Below are 20064 nucleotides of genomic sequence, written 5' to 3'. Positions count from 1 at the left end.
AAAGGCAACGCTCCTCTAGAATACCCCTTCGTGCCGCTTTGTGCCATCTACTCCATCTCATTTCTCCCTTCGTCCATTAAATGCTTCTTTCTTACTGGCCTCCCCTTAGGCATGGTAAACTACCTAGTTGCTCTACCCAAACTATCTCTTGAGGCTGACCCTTCCCCTCCAGAACACCGCAGAGACGACTTGCACTTCTGATTGGTCGGGAGGTATTGTCAATGTCTAGCTTTTTCCAACCAGAGGACGAGCCTATCCAGTTTCCCGCTTCCCATTGGTCTACGTGCAGTACAAGTTAGATGAACAACGAATAGGCGGAGTCACTCCAGGGCGGCCCTTGGCGTCAGTGCGCAGGCGCGAAGGAGCTGGCAGAGTTCAGGGCAGGAGACGGCTTTGAAGACGCGTCGTCTGGATTTGGAGGCTGCGACCAAGTCGTCTCGGTCTAACCGCTGAGCGGAAAGCTCCCAAGCGTCTGACCAAGATCGAGCCTGCGAGATTCGCGATGGTGTCCATGACCTTCAAGCGGAGCCGCAGCGAGCGATTCTACAGCACCCGGTGCTGCGGCTGTTGCCATGTCCGCACCGGGACGATCATCCTGGGGACCTGGTACATGGTGAGCGGCGCCGGCCTCGCGGCGCGGGGAGTGCGCATGTGCGGGCGTCGGTGTCGGGCGGGGGGCGTTTTCGGGCGGCTCACCGGTGTGCGGAGGGGGGGTTAAGAGACCCCGGAGTCCGGGAGTGCGGGGTGGGGGCCCTCGCGGCCGGGGAGGCGAGGAGCCGGCCGGCGACGGGGAGTTTCGGGAATCGTGCGGTTTGCGTTCTGGGGCCGTACGTGCGAGACCTGAACGATTCTTTCCCTACCCCGCGCTCCCTGGACACTGTGCCCTGAGGAAACAATTAGCAGTGGGTCTGGGTACTTGCAGCCTAGTTTCGACATTGTTTTGCCCGAAAGGGAAAGAGAAAATCAGTGCGATCTAGTGTTCCTGCTTGTTCTTGAGATTCCGGGCTTGTTCTGTTGAACTGTGTGTGAGGTGGAAGCCCTGTGGCGCGGCCGCTCCCCGCCGCCCTCCCCGCCGCGCCCCTTCCCGCGCAGAGCGCGTCTCGGCCCACTGCCACGCGGGCGGGCTCTCTGGGCCCCGGGTCTTCTTGACCCCGTCCCGGGTGAACGGTGCTGCTGCTTGGCAGTAACGCTATCTTCTCCATTGTTTCCAGCAGCCGTGCACAGCGAAGTCGATTTGCCTGTGGTTTTTAAAATTGTGACGCTGTTTTCGGTACTTTCGGGTGCCTATGACCTCATGGAGCTTTGCGGAACTTCGCGTAGCGTCCACTTGGCCGCTTCCAGAATGACTTGGGGAGGGAGTGGCTCAGTGATACCGTGCCGTTTCCCGCACCCAGGGTCTTTGGATCGCTTAGTAACCGTTTGCACAAACACCAGACGGAAGTCATCTCCGTCCAGCAGATACTGTTTCCCCAAGGGAACCAGCCCACGTCCACATTGTTCCTGGCGGCCCTGCTTCTTTAGTCTTACTTAATGTACATTTAAGAAGAGCAGCGACAAAACGTGATTGTCTAGGTTCGTTTGCTTGTGCTGAATTTACAGTATTTTCATGGTTCTTGTGCTTTTATATTCAGAAAGTTATATTGGTACTGTGTATCACGTTTTTCCTTTAGAAAATTCTTGTTCTGTGTTTTAACTGCTCTATAGTAATGAACATATGATAGTTAATGACAGCTGCGTTGTATTTCTAACTTCCTTTCATTCTCCATTTTGCTGAGGGTCTTTAACTTCTTTTGTTTGTCTTTAGCCCAGCCTTCCATTCCTGCAAATGAATAATTCAAATCCTTAGGATCCTCGAGCCTCTTGCTCAGCCCCGCCCCCCACGCCCTCGGAAGACTCTCTTCCCTCCTGCCTGGCCCAGAAAGTAGTCCTTCGGCGGGGGCTTGGGCCTGCAAACTTCATTTTCCTTTCATCTCAGATTTTTCCCTCCACTCACAGAACAAAGGGCTCGTAACTGCTCAAAAAGAAAATAACCGGCCGTCCAAATGTGACCGGCTGGATTTCTTTCCACGCTTCGGGCAGCTTCCTGTTGCTGTGGGCTTAGTTTATAAAAGTAAGAACAATGGGCAGGGCAGAGTGGGAGTTACAGGCAGGAAAATAAAAATGCAAAGAGGGAAACTTAAGTATTCTTAACAGAATGGGGAGTGAGGAATTTAAATCTGCACCCCCAGCTGAAGCTCTTGATGTGAAAAAGGTTCACATTTTTCTTTTTCCGTGCTTTTAGTTTCATATTTTTTTTTAAATGCCGAAGTTATTTTTATTTTGTGTGAACTTTTTAGGTTAGTAGAACAGTATAGACTGCTTAAATCAGTTGAACTCTCTTAAATTAAAAGAATCATTGACTACAGTATTGCTGGTGAGTTTCAAAAGTGTGACTTTCATACCATTAAAAGACAATTTCTGTTTGGGGAGAGACATAATATAAGGCATTGAGACCACAGTCTAGTGTAGTACCTCAGAACAAAGCAGACGCAGTGCATTTTGTTGGCAGAAGCCCTTCAGGTGCAGAAGCAGAGGCACGGAGGGCGATGGGCTGTCTCCTCCCTCTGAAACTTCCTTGTGCGCTGTGCTACCCGATTCCAGTCAGGGGAGGGAGGAGGGTATTTACAGTCTTATGAGGTACGTGTGCTGAGACTTACGTGGATACCGCTTCTTCTGTGCTCTTTGGGACTGGGAAGTGCAGCCCTCGGTCCTGCTGGGCCTGTATCTGAGGTGGTAGTTGCTGCCTTCTAGCAGGAGCTTCCAGTGGTCTAATGTGGAGGTGGTTGCAACACTGCACACTAAGGTATAGCACTATGGGGCATAGAGAAAACCAGAATGATGAATTAGGCATGCCAGAGGGTACCATTCTTTTTTTTTTTTTTGGTCTTTCTTGAGACCGAGTCCCACTATGCTGTTCAAGCTGGGCTTCAGCGCACTTTGTAGCTCAGACTGGCCTCAAACGCAGCAATCCTTCTGCCCCAGCTGCCCATGTGGTGGGGAGGTATCAGTACTGAAGTGTCAGCTTTGGCATTTTACATTTGAAAGAGGGATCCCTAGCTTAAAAATTTTTTAATTTGTGTGTGTGTGTGTGTGTCTTTGCCTTTTTGAGACAGGGTCTCTCTATGCATTTTAGGCTGGTCTTGAATTCACTTTCTAGCCCAGGCTGACCTCAACTCGCAGGGATCCTCCTGCCTCAGCCTTAGGTGTGCGCCACCAAGCGCGGCAGAATTTAAATTTAAATCCTTGCGTTCCTAAAATTGCTTTCTCAAGAAAGAATCTGAGCTGAAGTGTGATGGCGCAATGCTGTAATCCCAGGACCTAGGAGATAACCCTGAGTTCAGGACCAGCCGGAACTACATAGTGAGACTCTGTAAGTTTTTATGAGGTATTGACTCAAGTGTTTATGTTTTTTTTCAAGTGTTTATAACAGGCTGAAGGAAGTACCCTTTATATGGTGTATTACAGGAATATTAGATTGTGAAAAGACACACAGTTCACATTTGTGCTAGTTTTTTGAGTTTCTCAACCATAAACATTCTACTGTTAACTAGAAGTGTAGACAGATTTCCTTAGTTCCTTTCGGTCCCTCACCTGACTCCTTAAAGTTCATAGTGCCTTTGCATATACTGACCTTGTGCAATGCTCTTTTTAAATTTTTTTTTTATTTTTTAAAATTTAATTTAATTTTTTTTTTTTTTTTTTGAGACAGGGCTTGCTATGCAGTTCAGGCCGGCCTTGAGCTCACTTTGTAGCCCAGGCTGGTCTCAAACTTGCAACAATCCTCCTGCCTCAGCCTCCTGAGTGCTGGGATTACAGGCCAGCCTGAACTGCATAGTGAGACCCTGTCTCAAAAAAGACAAAAAAAAAAAAAAAAAGGTAAAGAAATAGTATAAAAATCTTGTTTACTCTTCACCCAACTTCAGTAATGTTTTACAAATTCTAGGTAATTTTTCTAATGGTTAGCTCAGATGTTTTCAAGGTAAAGCTCTTAATTAAAAAAAAAAAATCAAGGTAAAGCTCTTTTTGCCTCCTGATAAGAGAGAGGCCTGGTGTCCTCGCTGTACTTGGAGAAGTGTCTGCACACCTTCTATATAGACTTCTTAGACTTCAGTATGTCAGTATGCTTATCTGTCATTGTTCTTCCCACATAAGATGCCTGCTGGGACTAGGACTGTGCCGCTGCAGGAGAGCATTTACCTAGCATGCAGGAGGCTCCGGGTTCAGTCCCCAGCCTCTCCAGCAAAGAAAATGTGTGTAGCAGATGACCTGCTAAAACATCTGAAGTGTTCAGTAGGCATTCATGGAATGAATTGGTTTTTTTTCTAAAATATAATAGAAATAAGTCATCGTTACTGCACATAATTGTAAACAACAAAATGCATACATATATAATGTATAATATATATAATTCTAAAAATAGATGTTTTCTTTTACATGTTTGCAGTACACTTACCCAAGGGAGTTGACACATGCATATAACATGTTTTAATTCTTTGTCATCCCCTACCCCTCCATCTATCCTTGTACCTGCTATCTCTTCATACCCTTTCCACTTGTAAAATCTGTTTTTCTCTCAGATCTTTTTCTTTTATCGGCTTTCTCTCCCCTCTCCATCTCTTCTTCTCCTTCCCCTTTGAAAAAGATAGCCCTATTTCCCATTATCTTTATCTTTTATTTTGTTCTTTATTTGCAGCTTTTCATATGAGAGAAACCATGCGTTTTTGTGTGTGTGTGTGTGTTTTTTTTTTTTTTTTTTTTGAGACAGGGTCTTGCTGTGCTGTTCAGGCTGGCCTTGAGTTCACTCTGTAGCTCAGGCTGGTCTTGAACTTGCAACAATCCTCCTGCCTCAGCCTCCTGAGTGCTTGGATTACAGAAATCCACCACACTCCGCACCATGCAATATTTGAATTTGTGTTCTGATTTATTTCACTTAATATTATAGCCTCAGCTGGGTGTGGTGGCACACGCCTATAATCCCAGCACTTGGGAGGCTGAGGCAAGAGGATTGTTGTGAGTTCCAGACCAACCTAGGCTACAAAGTGAGCTCAAGGCCAGCCTGAACTGCATAGCGAGACCTTGTCTCAAAAAGACAAAAAAAAAAAGAAAAACAAAAAAACAAAAAACAAATATTATGGCTTCAAAGTCATCCATTTACCTACAGATGCCTGAAGTTGGTCCTTTATTATGGCAGAGTAGTACTCCATTGTGAAAAAATACCACATTTTCTTTATCCATTCATCTGTTGATGGAGATATAGGCCACTTCCAAGATTTAGCTATTATGAATTATGTTGCTATAAACATGAGTATGCATGTATCTGTGTAATATGATTTCTTTTAACTTTTGGGACAATACTTACTAGGGGAATAGCTGGATTAAATGGAATTTGTTTTTAGGTTTTTGAGGAATCTTTACTGATTTCCATAGTGGTTGTACTAGTTTATATTCTCACCAATAACATAGAAGAGTTCCTCTCGCCCCCACCGCACAGCCTTACCAGCATTTATTATTCTTCAATTTCCTTTTATTTTTCTTTTTTGGTTTTTTTGAGGCAAAGTGTCACTTTCAGGCTGGTCTTGAACTCACTATGTAGCCCAGGCTGTGCTTGATCCTCCTGCCTCAGGCTCCCAAGTGCTGGAATTACAGGTCTGTACCATCCCCTATTCTTTCATTTCTTGATGATAGCCATTCTTTCTGGAGTTAGTCAGATAGAATCTCAGTGTTGTTTTAATTTGTATTTCACTAATAGTGAGTGATGTTAAGCCGTTTTTCATGTATTTGTTGGCTGTTTATACTTCTGACAAGTGTCAGTTCATTTCAGTTACCCAGTTTTTGATTGGGTCTTTCATTTGGGAGAGGTCTAAATTTTTGGAGTTCATTATATATTCCAGATTTTAGTCTTCTGTCAGGAATAGCTGGAAAATATTATTTCCTATTTTGCATGTTGTCTCTTCGCTGTATTCGTTGTTTCCTTTGTTGTACAGAGGTTTTTAATTTGTATGATCTCATTTGTTGATTCTCGGGATTCTGTTCATAATGCCCTTGCTTTACCTATTTTATCTTCCAGCAGATTGTTTGGGTTTTTAACATTTAGATCGTGATTCATTTTTATTTTTGTTTAGTACATGGTGAAATATATGGGTCCAGACTCAAATCTTGTACATATAGGTAGTTTGTCCAGTCCCACTTACTATTATTATTATTATTTTTTCCCCATTTATTATTAAAGAGGCTGTTTTTCTAGTATGTGTTTTTACCCCTTCTTGAAGATCCAATAGAGTAGCTGTATGTGCCTCCAGTTGCTTTTGCTTCCACAGTTCTGTTCCATTGATTTACAGGTCTGTTTTTGTGCTAGTGCCATACTGTTTTTTGGATGGGAGCGGTTGTTTTGTTTTTGAGACAGGGTCTCACTATGTAGTGCAGGCTGGCCTTGAACTCAGTTATGTAGCCCAGGTTAGCCTTGAACCTCATGGTGATCCTCCTGTCTCAGTTTCTTGAGACAGGAGGATTATAGGTATGTGCTGCCATTCCCAGTTTACCATGCTGTTTTTATCACCATAGTTTTGTAGTATAACTTCAAATCAGGGATTGTGATGCCTCATATTTTGCTTTTGTTACCTAAGATTGCTTTTGCTATTCTAGGTGTCCTCTGGTTTCATATGAATTTTAGCTTTGCTTTCTCTAGATTTGTGAAAAATGCTTTTGGTATTTTGAATGGGATTGCATTCAGTCTACATACCAGTTTTTGGGAATACAGCCACTTGACCATATTAGATCTCCCTATCCAGGATTATGGGAAATTGTTCCATTTTTCTCAGGTCCTCTTTGGTCTCTTTTTTTCAGAGTGAAGTAATTTTTGTTTTAAATTTCTTGGTTAATTCCTAAATATTTGATTTTTCTTTGCTGTTATGAGTGGTATTTTCCAGTTTTCTTTCTCAGTGAGTTCATTAGTACACAGGAATGCTGTTAATTTTTGTGTGCTGACTTTGTATCCTGCCATATTACTAAATTCAGTTATTAATTTTAGAATATATGTTGGATTTTGTCAAAAGCTTTTTCTTCATCTATTGAGATGATCTTGTATGTGATTTTTGTTTGCTTCTGTTTATGTGATGTGACATTTATTGATTTGTTTTTTTTTGTTTCGTTTTTTTTTTGAGACAGGGTCTTGTGATGCAGTTCAGGCTGACCCTGAATTCACTTTGTAGCCCAGGCTGATCTTGAACTCAAACAATCCTCTTGCCTCAGCCTCCCGAGTGCTGGGATTACAGGTGTGCGCCACCACGCCCGGCTCATATAACAGCTTTTTTTTTTTTTTTTTTTTTTTGGTGGTACTGGGAATCAAACTCATGACCTCATGCTTGCAAGGCAGGTGCCATGCCACTGAGCTATATCTCCAACCCTCAGATAACTTTTTTTGGTACTGGGAATTGAATCTAGGACCTTGTGCTTGCCAGGCAGGCGCTTGGGCCACTGAGCTGTATCCCTGGCCTTTGCATATGTTTTTGAGACAGGATCTCACTCTGTCATGCAGGCTGGCCTTGAACTTGCTGATGTAGCCCAGGCTGGCCTGGAAGTCACAGCAATCCTGCCTCAGCCTCCCCAGTGCTGGGATTACAGGCATGTGTCATCATCCCCAGCTAATTTGCATATGTTGATCCATTCTTGCTGGGAATGAATCTTAATGTATGATCATTTTGATGATTTGCGCATTCTGTTTGCCAGTATTTTGTTGAGGATTCATGTATATGTTTATTAGAGAGATTGGCCTGTAGTTTAATTTTTGGGTTGGATTCTTGTCTTATTTTCAAATCGTTAATGTTAGCTTCTAGGAATGACATTGGGAGTACACCTTCTCTCTCCTCCCCTCCCCTTTCATTTCATTAACACATTCATGACAGCAACATAATCCATAGCTTGGTGCTAGGTGGCTCTGATTTGAAGGAAAACATTAAGATGCTATAAAAAACTAATAGTTAATTTGTGGTACAGCAGTTATATGTGCATATTATGCACACCAGCAATGGGGCACTTGTAATATTTCCATGTTAAAATTTCAAAAATTACTGAAACTATTCATTCACAATGTATAAATACATTTCTTTTTAATTTCATAAAATTGTTGATTATTGTTAATTTTTAAATTATGAATAGTTTTAATATTTGTATTTTGGGCAGTTATTATTCATATTTAAACAACTAACTATAGTCAGTCCACTTGTAGACTTTATAAAAAGACTAGTAAAAGTGATTAGATGCATTTGTATACCAAGCCAGCAGGAATATGTCAGAGTTTGAGGTATATTGGCTTTAGGTCTCCTGAAGGTCTTGAATTCACCAGGTCCTAAACTTTAAGGTGTGTGTTGGGAAGTCTGCTGTGATTCTAGTGGATTTTCCTTTATAAGAAATTTGCTGCTTTTCTCCAGCTTTTTAAGTCTATTTTTGTGTGGGATTTCTAGTATTTTGACTATGATGTGTTGTGAAGTGTTTCTCATCTTGGCTACATGGGGTTCTGTATGCCTCACTTAGCTGTATGTTAAGTTCTTTCCCTTTATTTGGAAAGTTTTGTGCTGTTATTTCAGTGAACAGGTTTTTTGTTCAGTTTGTGTTGTCCGGTGGTTTTTCACTAATTCCAGTTAACCTTAGGTTATCTAACATCTGTTGTATCCATTTTGATGTTCTCTTGTTTTTAAGGTATCACCATCCATGGCCCTGTCTTGTGGATCTGACTCCCTGTCCTCACATTCGTCCCCTTTGCTGCCCATACTTTGATAGGAGTGTTAATCTCCTGGATTTCTGTATGGTACTTACTTACACACTCTTAATCCTTTCCTGTGCTGGTATTCATGTTCTACATCCCTTTCTCTAGCCCGCCTAGCTTTTTATTAGTGTTGTCTGTAGACTTGCTGATTGTTCATTTTATTAGGATCATTATCTGCTTAGTTATCTCTTTGAATTCACCAAGCCTCTTATTGATCTGCTACTGTTACTCTTTCAGATAATTTGGCTGTATGGTTTTTTATTTTCTCTCCTTGATGCCCCCTGGGTTGGCTTTGTGGGAGTTGGGAGTTTTAGGATGTGGAGAGGTGGGTAGGGGCTCAGTGTCATCCCCTTTGGGTCCAGCCCTCTTTGAAAACAGAGTTGGACAGACACAGTAGAAAGGAAAGCATGGTTTATTAGCCAAGATACGTTTTTCAGGGTGGGAGTGGACAGAGAAAAAAGAACTCACCCCCCACAGAAGCCAAGTGTCAGAGTCAGTCTAGCTTTACGGGGAGGGAGGAGCCCCTTGAACTGTTGCACAATTTGCTAGTGAGGGCCGAGTCCTGTCCCATCCGGTCCCCCACCCCCACCCCCATGAGCAGTGAGTAGGGTGTGTCTATATGGACTTCAGAGGCACTGCCCTGGTGCCCAGAGCCCACTCGCTGTGGGCTGTTATTTCTAAACCGCAGGGTAAATGAGGTTAGAAACTACTGGAGTTGGGGTTATTTCTTTCAGTTGTTCAGGATCTTTTGCAGTGCAGAGGTCCCCAGCATGGCTTGTTCCTTAGAGATAGATGTTTCTGTGGTTCCCAGAGAGCTCATCCTGGGCTGCCTGGAAGGAAGCCTGTAGGTGGGAACCCTCATGTCCTTCTGGCTGCAGTTCAGTTGTTAGAACCTGGCATTCCCTGTGGGTTTTGGAGAGCTAGCTTCCTCATTTCCTTTCTAGCCTTTAGGCCTCCCTCTTTCCAAGAATTTCTCCTCCCTACCTTCCACCTCAGGGTGGTGGTTCTTTTTGAAACAGGATCTCCCTATGGAGCTCAGGCTGGTTTTAAACTCACTATGTAGCCCAGGCTGGCCTCTTGGTGATCTTCCTACCTCAGCCTCCCAAGTGCTGGAATCATGGGCAAGTGCCACCACAGCTGGCAGGATGATGGTTCTTCTCTTAATCTTTTAGACTGGTTTTCTTGAGAGTGTTCTCTGCCTATAAAACTTTTATCATAATGCCTTGAAATAAAGTTCTCTTTGATGGGTTAGGGTGAAATGTGCTGTGGGGAATCCGAAGAATAATGAGTTTTATTTTTAAAGGTCCCCATTTTCCAGGCTAGATTTTAAGTTGGGCCACAAATACTGAAAGCATATCAAGTAACTTCTGATCACAGTGCGTTAAAACTAGAAATTAGTAAAAGGAGGAACAGTGGAGATCATATAAGTACATTAAATGACATTCTCCTGAAAAACCAGCAGGTCAGTGAAGTTAAGAGAAGTTTAAAAATGTCCTGAAGCAGATGAAAATAGGAAACACCATTTACTGAGACCTGTGAGACACAATGTTAAGATGGAAGCTTATTGCAGAAAATGCCTACCCTGAAAAAGTAGAGAGCTCGGCATAGTGGTGCATGCCTGTAATCCCAGCACATGGGAGGCTGAGACAGGAGGATTGCTGCAAGTCTGAGACCAGTCTGGGCTATTTAGTGAGTTAAGGGCCAGCCTGGACTACATAGTGAGATCTTATTTTAAAAAAAAAAAAAAAAAAAAAAAAAAAGAGAGAAAGATCTCAAACTAGCACAACCTTTTTTAAAAAAACTAAACCCAAAACCAGTAGGAAAGAAATAATAAAGATCAGAGCTGAAATAAAGACCAAAAATTAATACATAAGAGCAACAAAATCATGAGGTGAGTTTTTGAAAAAATAAAATGGACAAAGCCTAAACTAATATAAAGAGAAAGGACCCAAGTCAGAGGTTAGAGGGAAACATAATTGATACTGTGGAAATATAGTGGGTCATAAAGAACTATGAACAACTATGTACTAGTAAATTGGGAAACCTAAAAAAAGGATAAATTCTTAAATATGTGCAACTAGTTGAACCATGAAGATAGAAGAAATCTGAGCAGACCAACAAATAATGAGATTGAATCAATAATAGAAAGCCTCCCAATAAAGAGCAATCAGGTACCTGAGGGCATCATTTACTACTGAATACCATGAAACATTTAAAGAAAAACTAATATCTTTTCCCAAAAGATGAAGAATTCTGCCAAATTCACTCTGCAAGGACGGTATTACCCCATTACAAAACTAGATGGAGGTATACACACAAAACTATAATCCAAGCCAGGCAGGCAGGCACAGACCTGTAATCCTGGCACTTAGGAGGCTGAGGCAGGAGGATCAAGGCCAGCCTGAACTGCATAGTGAGACCCTGTCTCAAAAAACAAACTACAATCCAGAATCCTTGATCAACACATATGTGGAAATCCTCAACAAAACACTAGCAAAATGAATTTAGCCCCACACTAAAAAGATAATTCACTGTGTTCAGGTGGGGTTTATCCCAAGAATGGCTCAACATATGCAAACCAATAAGTGATAAATTGATGGTATCAAGGACAAAGTTTTATGGCTTCTAATAGATACAGAAAATATTTGAACTTCTGCACCCTTTCATGATGAGAACTTGACAAATTAGGTATATGAGGAAAGTACCTCAACAGTTAAGGCCAAATCCACAACTAGCATTGCACAGGATGGGGAACATCTGCACTGAAAGCTTTTCTGCTAAGATTGGGAGCAGATAAAAGATGCCTTTTACCAGTTCTGCTTGACATAGATTTGGAAGTTCTAGTCAGCAGCTAGGAAAGAAAAATAAAGTACCTCCAAACTGGAAAGGAGGAAGTGAGATTGTTCCTATTTGCAGATGACACAGTTGAATATATTGAAAGTCCTAAAGACTTAGCAAACTTTCAGACTTAAATTTAGTAAAGTTGCAGGATGTAAAACCAACTTACAAAAGCAGTGTCTGTGTATGCTCAATAGTAAACTATCTAGGTAATTAAGACAGCAATCCCATTTGCAGCAGCTGGAAAAACCAACTGGGAGTAATTTATGTGGGACGTGCAAACACCTCTGTAGTGAAAACTGTGAAGTATTGATGAAAGAAATGGAAGAGGACACAAGTAAATAGAAAGCTATCCTATGTTTCTGCCTGGAAAAGTCAGTATTGTTAAACTATTCACCCGCCCCTATGCCGTGCACCGATGCAGTGCTCCCCCTGCTAAAATGTCAGTGTCACCCATCACAATAGGAAAAAACCCTGAAATTGTAGTGGAACTACAGAGGGGTCCAACTTCAAACTAGGCTTGAGCAAAAAGAGCACAGCTGGAGGCATCACACTGCACAGCTTCAAAATAGGCTGCAACGCTATAGTAACCAAAATAGCATGATGCCAGTATAACATAGACAACAGAAGTGTGCAACAAAAAATCAGTCTTCAACTGGGGAGCCACCGCATAAGTGTGACTGACCCCTGCAGGTTCTGTCCACCGTTGGGGGCCATGTGTGCTGCCTTTCAGACATCCTGCTGACCATACTTATTTAAAGAGCAAAGTGGAGATGTTTTACAGCCTTAACAAAGTCTCTTTCGGAAAGGTCTCAGGCAGAAGTCACTCAGGGGTGGCTGTGCATCACCACAGTTCTGAGACGCTTCATATCTTAAAAACCAGGTTTGACTTCTGATTCTTCCCGTCAGTTGAACTTAACACAGATTTATTTAACTTTACTGAATTTTTTTTTTTAAACATTTACCGGAGACAAACATCATTTTTCCTCTTACATAGCAAGATGTAGCTTAAAGTTAGTTGAGCTATTAGGATTGTCAGTTGCCATGAAACTAAAAATGATTCCACATGTCAAACTCAAATAGAAAATTCCATGCAACATATATCACTAATAGGCCTCTGGTGCACTCAGCAAGTTTTAAAGTCATATAAATGATCTGACAAAAGTGCATGATCAAATGACAACACTGATTTGTTATAAATCACAGTGAATTGCTAGAATACAAAAATATACTTCCTCTCAGTGGAGGTCTGCAGAATGGGGTGAACATTATAAAGAGTGTCTTTGTAAGCGGTTAGTCCAGTCAGATTTTATTCCCCAAACATGTACCTCTGTAAGACTCCTTAGGAATTAGCTTATCGGAATTGTAGTTTGCAAATATATTAATGGGCTTTAGTAGTATTTACGTCATAAGTCGTTGGGAGAAATAAGTTATACGTGTAAGTATACTTGGTATAGAGTATACCCCCAATAAATACTGGTTGATTTTTGATAATGGGACATTGTTTAGGTACCTAACCTAAAGCTGAAACTTGATCTGCTTGTTGAAAAAATGTATGTAAAATGACAGGAACTGGTAAAAAGATAATGCATTTCTTGTATTTTCTTTATTGTTCAGGGTCAGAAAGAGAGATGCAATATAATTCATTTAAAATTTTGTTGAGAGGGGCTTCGTAGTCCTTGAAGGTATCAAATATCCACATTTTCACAAAGGGGAGAGAGCAACTTCTGTGAACCTTAGATAAGAAAGACTAACTCCAATCCTGGTGGGAACTTTTGTATTAAATCATTGACAGGACTGTTTCTGACCTCTTAAAGGTAGTGGCGCCTCCAGGGTTACTCAGGTTTGCTGACAGCTTACAGGCATACCCAGTTTCCCTTTTATGTGATACCACCGTGATGAGCCAGGAAAATTAACCACTTATTATGATGAGATTTCAGGAAGATGTTTAACAGTCTCAAGATGGTCTTCTGGACCAGATCAGTTTTATTCAAAGATTTGCTGATTAGTGAGAGGGAGGCAGCTTCCGGTAGCTTTGTTCTGGTAGTGACTTAGATAAAGATACTGATTATTACATGCTGATCATACTTTCAAAGGGATAGAGGGGAGAAAGAATGAAAACCTGCAGGATGTCAGAATCCAAATCCAGAAAACCTTATGAGCAAGAGTGTAATAAGATGAAATTCACTTACAAATAATGTGTAAAGCCTGTGCTTGGGCCTCTGAACCGGCTTATCGGTAGCTTAGCGGGATCGAGTGTGAAAAAGAATTAAGTGCATTAGAATTACTGTCAGGTGACATTCAAATACTGTATAAAGCTAGTGCAGTTCTAGCTTGGACTAAAACTTGTTAGCTCGAATGGGGAAGCTGAGATCCTGTTGTGTTGTGGCCAGCCTGATCTGATTTCATTTTAATAAGAGTCCCACCATCTTAGGTCCTATGCAAAGGAATGAAGAAGCGGAATGACATGCTCGACAGAGGGATGGTTTAAGGACCTAAGTGCTTATTTTAGAAAAGGCAGTATTGGGCTGGGAATGTAGCTCAGCAGTACAGTGCCTGCCTGGCAAGCACAAGGTCTTGAGTTTAATTCCCAGCATGGAATCCCCCCCCCCACTCTCCCACCCCCTCGTGCAGAAAGAAAAGGCAGTGTTTGGAAGCTGCCTTTAGGTATTAGAGGAGGAGTGCTTATTTAGAAAGGGAGTTAAGTGGCATTATCAGAACTTTAAAAGCCTTTTCAGCATTTGAATCTAGCTGTAGAGAAAGTTGAAGAGTTCTGTTATTGGTGTCCACTAATGTTGTGGAGGGTCAGAGGCATCTGAGGAATAAATGTATTGGATCAACTGTAGCTCCTTCAAATACAGAGATTCTCAAATGGTTATGTGAATAAATACATGCTGCCAAACAGGAAGTTTTTAGTAATTCCTTAAGTTTAATTTTTTTATAGTGTTCCCAGGATGGTAATTAGGCTTTATCTCACAGGTTGTTTGCTATTTTATGTCTTTATTACTTCAAGTAAAATAACATTAAATATAAAGCAGCACCTAGAGATTTTGCTGGACTGTTTCTTGATAATAATTAATGTAATTGATAAATGTCCCCCTGCAGGTGGTAAACCTGTTGATGGCAATTTTGCTGACGGTGGAGGTGACTCATCCAAATTCATTGCCAGCTGTCAACATTCAGTATGAAGTCATTGGCAACTACTATTCATCTGAGAGAATGGCTGGTAGGTTTCTAGTTGAAATTATGCCTTACTAATTTTATACATATGAAGCCAATTTATATCAATGAAATTATGCTCAAATTATAGCGCAAAGGGTTAAGTAAGTTGCATACTAAAGATAACAAAAGTTAAATGCTATTTAAGCTACTTGTATTTTGATGACTTTAAAAACATAGTGCGAATTACACTAACAGATTTCTAGCCAGAAGAGGAAATGGACTGACTACCAGGCTTTCGAGAACTCTGTGTCCGTTGTGTACCGTGACACTATCAGATGGGGTACCAGGGTCAGAAGGGAAAGGGCAAATAAAAACAAAATGTAAACCTTGGAGGGCCAGTGGACTGGTGTAGTTGGGGTAGGACATTTGCCCACAGTTCTGCAGACAGTTCCATTGTGTATATGGAGAGAGATTTAACACTGGGGTTGCAAATATTCTACCCGAAATGTTCATGCAAATGGTCCTTTGAAGCCTTTCTGTTCCTGTCTTTTTAAAATAAATGTGCACTCGAGACCATAATCTTAAGTGAAATAAATCAGACACACGTATAATACCACATTGTTTCTCTGGTGTGAGAAACTGAAAGTGTAAATAAGGACCAAAATGTATAACAGGCATTGTGAAATAGGAGGAAAATGTTCAAATGGGGAGAGGAATAGGGAAAGGGGAGAGAGGAAAGAAGGGAAATTTTTTTTTAAAATGAGAAAAAAAGAAAACATGGAAACAAACTTGTAAACGGAGAGGGGAGAAGGGGTTGCAGGGGAGGGTTGGGGAATGGGAAAAATTATATCACATACAGGTACAAATTTTCTATGATGAATGTAATCATTGTATGTAGAATATACCAATAAAATCTGATTGGAAGAAAAGGAATCTGATTGGAAGAAAAATTCTTAGTTGAGACTTTTATTGTAAATTATGTAAGAACAATATTTGAACAGAATCATGCCTCAGACTTTCCAGTGCAGACAGCTTCTGCATGGCTTTTAGTTTCACTTCAGAGAAATGTTCCCAGTCACATGTACGTTTATAATATTGCAGTATCTTATTTCTCAAGTTTTAGATTCATTTTAGTATGTTCCGAGCTTCAGTACATTTATGGCCTTCTGTGATGTGATCCATATATGAAGGTTTATATCTCTTTAGTTCAGATTTATTGTAAGGTTAATTTCATTTATCCAGGAACCAAGAATAATTTTGTGGCTATCATATAGTAACATAAGAACAACTAGCAGTTTTGTTTTTGTTTTTCTGGAGTTGAACGTAGAACCTTCACACGAAGCTATAACCACACCTCCACCCCCACCCCTTAAGACAGGGTCTGGGCTAAGTTGTTCAGGATAGTCTCAAACTTGTGATTCTCTTGCCTCAGCCTCCCTCATCTGTAGTTGATTCTGTGACACTCTGGACAGACACTCAGAGACTAAAGGGTGCTCATAACTGCGACCTCATTCTCCTTTCCCATTTTAGTATTTTTTTCCTCCAGTAGACTTTGAACTTCACTTACTTTAGTACTTCAGATGTCAAAATAGTAATGGAGTCACCCATAAGACATTCTGAAAAGCTGATTGTTTCAGTTAGAAATTCTGCTTTCAATTTTGATAGTATTCTGTTCAGTTTTATATTTTGTTTATATCTGAATTTGCCCGATAGCAGAGAAGTCTTTTAAATTATCAACATTGGGGGGCTGGGGATTTAGCTTAGCGGCAAAGTGCCTGCCTGGCAAGCGCAAGGTCATGAGTTCAATTCCTGGTACCAGAAGAAAAACAAACAAACAAAAATAAATCATTAACATTAGTTATTTTGTATTTTCTAAGAAAAAATAGAGGACTCATTAGTTTAGTGCCAAATACTGCTGATATTTTACTGCTCAGTGGTAAGATTACTTATATATAAGATAGCCAATGGTGTGAATGCTCAGCAGCTATTCAGACGTTCTTACTAGTTGCTTTAGTTTCTTAGTATCTTTCCAGATTCACAGATTCACTATAGATTTGTGCAGAGAAACTCAAGAAGTCTATTGTGTTCTAATATGGTTTGGGGTTATTTGGACATTCTATGAAAACATTTAGTGAGAGCAGGTTAATGGAGTTGGAACAATATGAAAAAGAGTTCAGAAACAAAGAAAATAGAGACCTGCTGGAAGGGTGAGGCAAGAGGATGAGTTAGAGCCCAGCCTGGAACGTAGCAAGACCCTGTCTCAACCAAAAAGAAAACACATCTCTAGTACAGAAGCCAGAGTGAAGGAACACAATGAGTGTAACTGGGAACTTGGATGGCGATTAATCAGTGGAGAACTTTCGCGTTTGAGGTATTTTCTCTAATGCAGGAGGTGGCGTCTATTTGTGTGTGTGTGTAATACATCTGTTTTTTAAATGAACACTAGCTTTTCCTTCTTCTTAAACCCTATTCATCTCACAAGACCCAACTTGTATTATTTCTTTGATATTTTTGTGATTGCTCAGGCCAAGCTAATTGTTACCGCCTGTATTGTAGCACACGCCTACTGGGTTGTAGTTACCCATTTGCACACCTTCAGACCAGCAGACCCAGCAGACACGGGGACTGTCTGTCTCCCTAGCTGAGTGCATGGTCCGTCTGCCATCCCAAACTGCAGCAGTTTAACGAAAAAGACCTTTGTATGGATTTCTCATGATTAATTTCTTAATGCTGAGACCTAGGTGGTTTTTCCTCCTTGGCCTTAGATCTTTTTATAGACAATTTTGAAAATATTACATTTAAATATCTTTAAGCTAAAATAGTATGTTTTGTCATGAAGAGTTGTGTTCTTTTTTGTGTTAAGTAGCTTAATTAAATTTTTACTTTTTTTTTCTTAGATAATGCCTGTGTTCTTTTTGCTGTCTCTGTCCTTATGTTCATAATCAGTTCAATGCTGGTGTATGGAGCGATTTCTGTAAGTATGCTGTCTTTTGATTTTTTTTGAGTTTGATCTTTACTGAGTGGTAGTTGCTGATTTCATATACATGCTAAAATGTTATTATTTTCTTCTACAGTATCAAGTGGGTTGGCTGATTCCATTCTTCTGTTACCGGCTTTTTGACTTTGTCCTCAGTTGCCTGGTTGCTATCAGTTCTCTCACTTATTTACCAAGAATCAAAGAATATCTGGATCAATTAGTAAGTATAATGCCAAGTAAACTTTTTAAAGGTTTTTAAGTAAAATATCTTCATGGAAATCCTAAATCAACCTTAGCTACTTTTTTATATTCATTTACTTTTTATTTTGCTTTATTTTTTGTCTTTGAGACAAGATTTTAGCTGTGCAGTTCAGACTAACACTTTATAGCCCAGGCTCCTCTCACATTTGCAGCAATCTTCCTGCCTCAGCCTTCTAAGAGCTGGGATTATAGGCATGCTGTGCCACCACACCCAGCCTATGCATTTAAAGTGTTTACAGTTACCTCCATATTAAAACGTATAAGGTGAAGATAGTACTGTAAACATGTACTAATAAAAAAATTTTTGAGGGGCTGGGGATTTAGCTCAGCAGCACAGTGCCTGCCTGGCAAGCGCAAGGTCGCGAGTTCGATTCCCATTACCGGAAAAAAAAAACCAAAAAACCAAAACCAAAACAAAAAACCCCAAGAAAAAAATTTTTGAAAGATGAGTATCTTCAGTCATACATATTTAGACAGTCCAGTATGAGAGGATCCGAAATATGGATTGCATGGAAGTAGCATTTCAGCTCTTGTTTTTCAGTGCACCAAGAGTGGAATCCTATTTGGTGCTCACTGAATGATTGGTTTTGTCTTTAGTCATCCATAGCAAATAACTGTGCCTGCTGTGTCACTGGCCCTGTGCTAGGTACCACTGGTGAATGGTGTGGATACAACTTCCTTTTCTTTGAGGAGTGAACTATATATTTGGGGCATCAAGATATATAAAGCTGTTGACTTAGACAATAAGCTGGAGCTGTCACAGCAACAATAAATAAGGAACTTACCATAATGCCGTATGGTGAAGGGGGAAGGGAGCACATTGGGATGAAGTACCCAAGCAAGACTTCATGGAGTTTTGGAAAGAACGGTGGAGTCCATACAGGCGAAAACTGGGAGAAGGGCCCTTAATTTCCAAAATGTTACCCTTTAGAACTTCTCTCTCCACTTCCAGATTTCCTGTCTAATCCACTTTGCACACCACCAAATGTACCTCTTACTCATTCAAAAAATGGGAAAGGCATGCTGCCAGGTCCTAGAGATATATCGGTGGAGGAGAGAATCAGAAGTAGAGTAGGCAACTGTGTGAGTGGTATTGCACAGAAAGTGAGATTTTAATTGCATTGAGGGATTTGAGTTGAAATTAAGAGACAGCAATACTGAAGGAAAAGAGGAAGCTGGGGCCGGGCCTCTTGGCCCTGCTTTAGTGGTGCTCTGATGCTTTTTAAATAAGGTCTAGAATTCTTAGCTTAGTGCTTTTCCGTGCATACAAGTCACATTTATGAACATGTATTTTAAGTATTGTACTTGCATGAAAGACAGAAGCTTTTAAGAAAAGGGCATAGACTGGGGATATTGCTCAGCAGCACAGCGCCTGCCTGGCAAAGCTCAGGGTCATGAATTGAATTCCTAGCACCAAAAAAAAAGAAAAGGGCTTATGGGAAAAAATACCAAAATGAATTTGCTATTTTATAGATAGCGTTGTATTTTCTGTTTGACTCACTTAATGCACTCCTAGACTCCTCTTTGCTGATGCCCTTCTTGGTAAACTTAGCTCGTTGCCTTGCCCACGGTTAGAGCGAAATGAGTTTTTTAAATGAATGTAGCCAGTCTTTTTCAGTAGAACGTAGTAAGTCATATGATTTTGCCTGGCTTTTTGTCAATCTCATGAAGAATTTGGACCAACAGGTATCTTTTAGAAAAACTTGTTTCAGTCCATGTAGGATGAAATGACTTGTAGATCCCAGTACCTTCTGATTCACTGACCTAGACCTGAAAGATGAGAAATAGTGGAAAAGAGAAAATTATCTCAGTTTAGACCCTTGCGGAGTTAAATAGTAGGAATTAAGGTAAAATACAGAAAATAATGTTGTAGGGAACAGAGAGCTCTTTCTAGACGACAGTATTCTTTAGGAGTATTCTGAATATATAAACAAGTATATTTTAAGTGGTTGATAGCATGTATTAGTGAAAATGAAGCACTTTGACTCATAAATTTTTTTTTTTTTTTTTTTTTTTTTTGGTTTTT

General features: G+C 40.7%; 1 protein-coding gene across 1 annotated transcript in view; it reads left to right on the top strand.

Annotated features, from left to right (window-relative positions):
• The first annotated feature begins 317 nt into the window (after nucleotides 1-317).
• Laptm4a (lysosomal protein transmembrane 4 alpha) overlaps nucleotides 318-20064 on the top strand; it is a 22372-nt gene continuing 2625 nt past the window's right edge. The window contains exons 1-4 of the mRNA XM_005400342.2: nucleotides 318-613; nucleotides 14744-14864; nucleotides 17698-17774; nucleotides 17875-17997. Of these exons, the coding sequence (XP_005400399.1) occupies nucleotides 503-613; nucleotides 14744-14864; nucleotides 17698-17774; nucleotides 17875-17997 (432 nt within the window). The 5' untranslated portion in view covers nucleotides 318-502. The remainder of the gene's footprint in view (nucleotides 614-14743; nucleotides 14865-17697; nucleotides 17775-17874; nucleotides 17998-20064) is intronic.

Source organism: Chinchilla lanigera, unplaced genomic scaffold (genome assembly GCF_000276665.1).
Source record: "Chinchilla lanigera isolate Chin_1 unplaced genomic scaffold, ChiLan1.0 scaffold00068, whole genome shotgun sequence".
Lineage (NCBI taxonomy): Eukaryota > Metazoa > Chordata > Mammalia > Rodentia > Chinchillidae > Chinchilla > Chinchilla lanigera.
The sequence above is the reverse complement of the archived record's forward strand: the minus strand, read 5'-3'. Positions and strand labels throughout refer to the sequence as shown.